The sequence below is a fragment of the Cebus imitator genome, unplaced genomic scaffold, assembly GCF_001604975.1.
Source record: "Cebus imitator isolate Cc_AM_T3 unplaced genomic scaffold, Cebus_imitator-1.0 Scaffold216, whole genome shotgun sequence".
Lineage (NCBI taxonomy): Eukaryota > Metazoa > Chordata > Mammalia > Primates > Cebidae > Cebus > Cebus imitator.
The window spans coordinates 3531915-3540103 of record NW_016107531.1 but is presented as its reverse complement, the minus strand read 5'-3'; the positions used below and the strand labels follow the sequence as shown (position 1 = coordinate 3540103).

At 44.9% G+C, this 8189-nt stretch overlaps 2 protein-coding genes across 3 annotated transcripts in view; one reads left to right on the top strand and one right to left on the bottom strand.

Annotated features, from left to right (window-relative positions):
- RABEPK (Rab9 effector protein with kelch motifs) overlaps window positions 1–5093 on the top strand; it is a 27995-nt gene extending 22902 nt beyond the window's left edge. For both annotated transcript variants that reach the window (XM_017549159.2, XM_017549160.2), the window contains 3 exons: window positions 521–670; window positions 3996–4145; window positions 4774–5093. In XM_017549159.2, the coding sequence (XP_017404648.1) occupies window positions 521–670; window positions 3996–4145; window positions 4774–5066 (593 nt within the window). In that variant the 3' untranslated portion in view covers window positions 5067–5093. The remainder of the gene's footprint in view (window positions 1–520; window positions 671–3995; window positions 4146–4773) is intronic.
- Window positions 5094–6719: 1626 nt separating this feature from the next.
- Window positions 6720–8189, bottom strand: part of HSPA5 (heat shock protein family A (Hsp70) member 5) — a 9176-nt gene continuing 7706 nt past the window's right edge. The window contains exon 9 of the mRNA XM_017549158.2: window positions 6720–7630. Coding sequence (XP_017404647.1) covers window positions 7068–7630 — 563 coding nt within the window. The 3' untranslated portion in view covers window positions 6720–7067. The remainder of the gene's footprint in view (window positions 7631–8189) is intronic.

Genomic DNA, 8189 nt, shown 5'->3' with positions numbered 1-8189 from the left:
AGTGCTGGGATTACAGGCTTGAGCCACCGAGCCCGGCCTTATTTTTAATTTTTTATGAGACAGAGTCTCACTCTGTTGCCAAGGCTGGAGAGTGCAGTGTCACAATCTTGGCTTACTGCAAGCTCCACCTCCCAGGTTCAAGTGATTCTCCTGCCTCAGCCTCCCAAGTAGCTGGAGTTACTAAGCACCTGCCACCATGCCCAGCTAATTTTTCTCTGTGTATTTTTAGTAGAGATGGAGTTTTGCCATGTTGGCCAGGCTGGTCTTGAACTCCTGACCTCAGTTAGTCCACTTGCCTCTGCCTCCCAAAGTGCTGGAATTACAAGTGTGAGCCACCACACCCAGACTATAGGATATAAAAGGAGGGATGCTTGGATTGGGTGGGGGAGTTGGAGTAAATGACCCCAAGGTTGCTTCCTGCATGGGACATCTCTACTTGCTGGGAGATGATGCAGAGTCTATTTCTTGTGTTCTTGTTTAATAGCTTTGCCTTTTGATGTTATTGAATTTACTTTTCTAGGCACTCTGACCTGGTCACAGCCAGAGACACTCGGAAATCCTCCATCCCCCCGGCATGGCCATGTGATGGTGGCAGCAGGGACAAAGCTCTTCATCCATGGAGGCTTGGCAGGGGACAAATTCTATGATGATCTCCACTGCATTGATATAAGTAAGCAGGGCACGGGGGCTTGTCTTTTAAAATTGTTAATTTTTTTTTAGACAGGATCTCTCTCTGTCATTCAGGCTGGAATGCAGTGGCATGATCTCAGTAGCCTAGCCCTCCTGGGCTCAAGTGATCCTCCTACCTCATCCTCCCCCATAGCTGGAGCTACGGGTTCATGCCACCATGCTCGGCTAATATAAAATTTTATTTTGGTAGAGATGAGGTCTCGCCATGTTGCCCAGGCTGGTCTCAAACTTCTGTGCTCAAGTGATTTTTAAAAATGTACTTTGAAATAATATAGCCTTGCTCGGCCAGGCGCAATGGCTCATGCCTGCACTTTGGGAGGCCATGGCAGGTAGATCACCTGAGGTTAGGAATTTGAGACCAGCCTGGCCAACATGATAAAAAACTCATGTCTACTAAAAATATAAAAATTAGCCTGGTGTCATAGCACATGCACCCCTAATCTGAGCGACTCGGGCACCTGAGGCAGGAGACTCACTTGAACCCAGGAGGTGGAGGTTGTGGTAAGCTGAGACCATGCCACTGCACTCCAGACTCCATCTCAAAAAAAAAAAAAAAAAAAAAAAAAAAAAAAAACTGGGCACGGTGCCTCACACCTGTAATCCCAGAACTTCGGGAGGCCGAGGTGGGCAGATCATCTACGGTCAGGAGTTTGAGACCAGCCTGCCCAACATGGTGAGATCCCATCTCTACTAAAAATATAAAAATTAGCCAGGCTTGGCGGTTACCTGTAGTCCTAGCTACTTGGGAGGCTGAGGCAGGAGAATCACTTGAACCTGGGAGGCAGAGGTTGCCATGAGTCGAGATCACACTCCTGCACTCCAGCCTGGGGCGAGAGACTCTGTCTCAAAAAAAAAACAAGAAAAGAAAAGAAAAAGAAAATATAGTCTTGCTCTTATGGGTAAGTAACTTGCCCAGCTGGCAGAATCTTCATCAGATTCTGTCACCTCTGGACAGAATATTAATAATAAGAAACCATAGCACTAAATAATCTGAGTGCTCATTATGGACCCAGCCATTTACTGTCTCTCGTCCTTCCAACAGCACTGCCCTTTCATTACAACCCACTGTGCTTTGTGTTGGCCTATTGGATTTCTTTCACGTGTTAGCCATTAACCCATGAAGGGCCTGGATAACGTGGAGGTAGATGACCAGAATTTTATGCTTGTCATGCTAAATGGTTGAAAACAGAAGAGAAAGGTTAAAGAGAACACGAGAAATATCTTTAAGCATCTGAAGGGCTGATACGCCATGGAGATCCTAGACTCATTCTGGGCCATTCCGTCAAGCTGTGAGGTCCATGATGGCAGGGAACTTGTCTATTTTTTTCTCCAGTACATTTCTAGCACTTAGCACAGTGTCTGGCAGATAGTGGGTGACAAGTACTTTTTTTTGAGATGGTGTCTCACTTGGTCGCCCAGGCTGGAATGCAGTGATGTGATCTTAGCTCACGGCAACCTCTTCCTCTCAAGTCAAGTGATTCTTCTGCCTCAGCCTCCTGAGTAGCTGGGACAACAGACACGTGCCACCACGCCCAGATAATTTTTATGTTTTCTGTAGAGATAGGATTTCACCATGTTGCCCAGCCTGGTCTCCCAACTCCTGGACTCAAGGGATCTGCCTACCTTTGCCTCCCAAAGTGCTGGGATTCCAGGCATGAGCCACCATGCCCGGCCCATATCTATTATTGAGTGGATGGATGAATGAACAAACATGTTTTGCATCGCTCCAGACTACAAGAACTGGAACAATGGGGAGAAGGGAACATGGGAAGTCCTGCATAGTGTATCGGGCTACCTTGCCAAGCTCCATGACATCTGAGGCCAGGGGACACTGGCTTTGTGATTCCTGCATTGGCTAGAATTTTGGCCATACCCCTTGATTCCCCCTTCCTACCCTGAGATGCAGGGCCTCTGCCTTGCATTGACAGATGGAAACTGTCTACACAAAACCATTCCTTGCAGGCAATCAGATGGGGTTTTCATGCTTATTTTTATTTTTTAAATTTTAAAATTTTTATTTATTTATTTATTTTTAAAAGATGGGGTTTCACCATGATGGCCAAGCTGGTCATGAACTCCTGACCTCAGGTGATCCACCCACCTCGGCCTCCCAAAGTGCTAGGATTACAGGCGTGAGCCACCGTGCCTGGCCTTCATGCTTATTTTTAAAAAGAAAGTCTGTTTCTGTTGTTAGGAGCTACTTGTTGACTATTTTTCCTGTCTACCCAAGTAGTTCTCTAAATGTAAAATCCAGTGATAGCTTGCCTTATTTAAATGCTTATTTGGGCTGGGTGCAGTGGCTCATGCCTGTAAGCCTCTGTCCCCCCAAAAAAATTCAGCTGGGCATGGTGGTTCATGCCTGTAATCCCAGCACTTTAGGAGGCCGAGGCGGGTGGATCACTTGAGGTCAGGAGTTGGAGACCAGCCTGGCCAACATGGTGAAACCCCGTCTCTATTAAAAATACAAAAATTAGCCGTGCGTGGTGGCACACACCTGTAATCCAAGCCACTTGGGAAGCTGAGGCAGGAGAATCATTTGAAACCTGGAGGCAGAGGTTGCAGTGAACAGAGATCTCATCACTGCACTCCAGCCTGGGTGACAAAGTGAGACCTGTCTCAAAAGAAAAAAAATGCTTCTTTGAAAAGATAGAGAAATTTTCCTACAAAAATAGGTTGGAAGGAGATGCTGAGGCAGCACGTGACAGTGTAGAAAACACAAGCTTTGGAGCCAAACCTGAGTGCAGCCTAGCTCTACCAATTACAAACAAATTCTTGTTTGCTCATTTGTAAGAAGCAAGGGGATAGGCAGAAATAATAGCAATTTTGTGGGGCTCTTATGAGAATGAAGCGAGCAAAATTTGTTTAGCCTGCACTTACAAAGTTGCTAAGGAACTGTATTTAAAACACACACACACACACACACACACACACACACAGCGAGGGGGCGGGGAGAGAAGAGAGAGAGAGAGAAAGAGAGAGAGAAACTGACGTAATTCGAAGCATTCGAGTGAATGGTTGAAGGTGACTGTTATTATAAAGATTGTATCACATTTCTATGTGATCCAAAGACCGCCTACATCAGAATCGCCTGGGATTCTGGGAATCACTGAGCTCCTCCCTCCTTTCCTCCCTGGACTACCCAATCATGATGTCAGAATTCTGCAGGTAATTCTTATGTGCACTAAACCTCTCAGTGCTCTTGGTGAATGACTTTCAGTGACTGGTTTGCAAACTGCAGTCGATAGGTTAGTTTGAAAGCACATCTTAGCCCATGTTGTGCCAAAGCCCTTTCTTTTTCTTGGCAGATGACATGAAATGGCAGAAGCTAAGTCCCACTGGCGCGGCTCCAGCAGGCTGTGCTGCCCACTCAGCTGTGGCTGTGGGAAAACACTTGTACATCTTTGGTGGAATGACTCCTGCAGGAGCACTGGACACAATGTACCAGTATCACACAGGTGAGCAGGTGTCCCTGGGGATCTTTAAACAAATCTAAATATCCTTTGAAAAGTGATGCAGTGCTTTGGTTTTCCAATTTGGTTCCTCTGTGTCTAAATCCAAAAAAATGAAAGCTCTGTCGGGATGAGGTCATTAAAGCAGCAATGCTGCCATGAGGTTTTTTTCCTTTTATTTTCTGTTAGGGCTCAGCTGATACAGTAAATCACTGAGCATTAGGCCAGGCACAGTGGCTCATGTCTGTAATCCTAGCACTTTGGGAGGCCGAGGTGGGTGGATCATGAGGTCAGGAGTTCGAGACCAGCCTGGCCAATATGGTGAAACCCCGTCTCTACCAAAAAAAAATACAAAACTAGCTGGGCGTGGTGGCACGTGCCTGTAATCCCAGCTACTTGGGAGGCTGAGGCAGAAGAATCGCTTGAACCCGGGAGGTGGAGGTGGCGGTGAGCTGAGATTGTGCCATTGCACTCCAGCCTGGGCAACAAGAGCAAAACTCCTCTCAAAAAAAAAAAACAAAATAAAATGACTGAGCATTTCTAGAAATTTCTTTACTTTTAAAATTGTATTCAGATTTTGGCTTTCACTATCTGGAAATTTCTTAACACGAAGACTTTTCCCTCCCCAACATAGAAAAGCAGCATTGGACCTTGCTTAAGTTTGATACTTTTCTACCCGCTGGACGATTGGACCACTCCATGTGTATCATTCCATGGCCAGTGACATGTGCATCTGAGAAAGAAGATTCCAATTCTCTCAGTCTGAACCATGACACTGAGAAAGGGGATTCAGCTGACACAGTAATGACCCACAGTGGTGACTCACATGAGGAAAGCCAGGATGATACACTGCTCTGTTTTGTGTTTGGTGGGATGAATACAGAAGGGGAAATCTATGATGATTGTATTGTGACTGCAGTTGACTAATAAAACCCACGTTTTCATTACCTGTCAGTTACTTTTAGAACAGTTAAGTAAAACCTTAGCTGTTTCATGCCTCCAAAATGTCTTCTGCACTGTATGTTTTTCTCCTACTTTGGTAGGTGAAGAAATTAATACAAGTAATTCATGTGCATACACCTTGCTATATTGCCTCTCAGAGCTCTTGGGAATGACTTTCAGTGACTGGTTTGCAAACTGCAGTAAAGTTTTGTTGCTCAATGCAAAAACCTCCACTATATTAATATAAAAAGTCTTTACCAGCAATACAAACCTAGGAGGTGGGATTAGTGTACTGAATGCTACTCACAAGAAGGTTGCAATAGGTTGCAGAAGGTTAAACAAAAGTTGCAGAACTGGCTGGGCATGGTGGCTCACACCTGTAATCCCAGCACTTTAGGAGGCTGAGGTGGGCAGATTGTGAGGTCAGGAGATCGAGACCATCCTGGATAACACGGTGAAAGCTGTCTCTACTAAAAATACAAAAAGTTAGCCAGGCATGGTGGCACACACCTGTAGTCCCAACTACTAGGGAGGATGAGGCAGGAGAATTGCTTGAACCTGGGAGGTAGAGGTTGCAGTGTGCCAAGATTGCACCATTGCGCTGCTGGGATTACAGGTGTGAGCCACCAGACCTGGCCACAATACTGGATTTCATGTTAGCACCAGCCTACCCTTTACTGATCATACTATTCTTTTCTTCAAGAAGGCAATCTAAGTAATCCGAAACCGATTTTGACACAAACCACTGCCTTTAACCCACCCATAGTGAGGGGATTTAGTGTAGTTTCAGTGTCACCATCCTAGATCCCACCCCAGTACCACTAATGAGAAATTTCAGGCATGGAGATTCTGACGCAGCTAGGGTTCACAATATACCTTTACATCCTAAAGTTACAAATTCAATCTGACTATGTCAAGTTAATACCAGTGGCTGGGCACAGTGGCTCATGCCTGTAATCTCAGCACTTTGGGAGGCCAAGGAGGGCAGATCACGAAATCAGATCAAGATCATCTTGGACAACATGGTGAAACCCTGTCTCTACTAAAATACAAAAAATTAGCCAGGCATAGTGGCAGGCACCTGTAGTCCCACCTACTCAGGAGGCTGAGGCAGGGGAATCACTTGAACCCAGGAGGTAGAGGTTGCAGTGAGTCAAAATCATGTCATTGCACTCCAACCTGGTGTCAGAGCGAGACTCCGTCTCAAAAAAAAAAAAAAAAAAAAGTTAATACCAGTGATCACTCATTCCGCCAATTCTCAGAGAATCCAAGCACCTATGAAGCATAATTTAAAAACACCAGAAGGGCAGTTCTAGAAAGATAAGGGAAATAGGAAACCAAGTATGTTGAAGAAAACCCCACTCTTGGGCACTGAAATGCCCCTCACCTAGGTAGAGGTATGGATTAACTTCTCTCCTCTTAGATTAAGGCAAAAGCTGAGCATGGTGGTGATCAGGTGGGAGACTGAGGTGGAAGGATCACTTGGGGAAGAGGCGGAGCAAATTCCCCGGAAGCATTAAATAGAAGTGTTTCCATATCCCAGCATACCAAACACTCCCTCCCCTCACCCCACACACAACAATCTGGCCTTATATTCCTAAATAATTGATCTAATTAGAAGCTTTTCACAAACATTAGACCAGTGTAAATAACAAACATTTATTGGTGTCACTTACGGTAGAAAAAACTTCCTACACCAGATGCACATGACCCAATTGTTAAATAGAACATTTTGAAGGTGAACACACACCCTAACCCAGGTTTTTTTACCCACTTTTTAAGATGGCCAATTCTTCTCCCCCCCACCCAGACAGGTGAGCAACTGCTAATGAAAAGCAGTAAACAGCCACTTGGGCTATAGCATTTTCAACTCCACTCTGAGGTGAAGATTCCAATTACATTCGAGACTTAAGTTCTCTCAATGTTTTCCTAGCGAAAGTTCCTGAGTCCAGTATTTACAATATTACAGCACTAGCAGATCAGTGTCTACAACTCATCCTTTTCTGCTGTATCATCTTCACCAGTTGGCGGAGGGCCTGCACTGCCATAGAGTTTGCTGATAATTGGCTGAACAATTTCTTCCAGTTCCTTCTTCTTAGCTTTGAAGTCTTCAATGTCAGCATCTTGGTGGCTTTCCAGCCATTCGATCTTTTCTTCTACAGCTTTTTCCATGGTCTCCTTATCTTCAGAGGATAGTTTACCTCCCAGCTTTTCTTTATCTCCAATTTGATTCTTTAGAGAATAGGCATAACTTTCCAACTCATTTCGAGTATCAATACGCTCCTTGAGCTTTTTATCTTCCTCAGCAAACTTCTCAGCATCATTAACCATCCTTTCAATTTCTTCAGGTGTCAGGCGATTCTGGTCATTGGTAATCGTGATCTTATTTTTGTTCCCTGTACCCTTGTCTTCAGCTGTCACTCGAAGAATACCATTCACATCTATCTCAAAGGTGACTTCAATCTGTGGGACCCCACGAGGAGCAGGAGGAATTCCAGTCAGATCAAATGTACCCAGAAGATGATTGTCTTTTGTCAGGGGTCTTTCACCTAGAAGTTACATACAGAAAAACTTGTTAGTTGTTATTGACAAGTATTAGCACATCTAGATCCCCACATTTCAGTCTGAAGCATAAAGTGAAAGGCCAAAAGTGACACTTTTGGTTTGAAAACAATTTCATATTGGTCTACAAGGAGCAGCAACAGGTACTAACAATGAGTTAGGTTACTACCTGCTAACTCAACTGAATTTTATCTATTTCAAAGTGCTGTGAACTCCTTTTTCTTGTACTCTAGGAGCAGCTCAGAAGTTATTATTAATAAGAATGCTAAATACTGACCGGGCACAGTGGCTCACACCTGTTAATAAACCCAGCACTTTGGAAGGCTGAGGTGGGTGCATCACCTGAGGTCAGGAATTCAAGACCAGCCTGGCCAACATGGCAAAATCCCACCTCTACTAAAAATACAAAAGTTAGCTGGGTGTGGTGGTGGGCACTTGTAATCCCAGTTACTTGGGAGGGGGGCTGAGGCAGGGGAACTGCTTGGGAGGCAGAGATTATAGGTCACGCCACAGCACCCCAGCCTGGGTGACAGAACAAGACTCCAT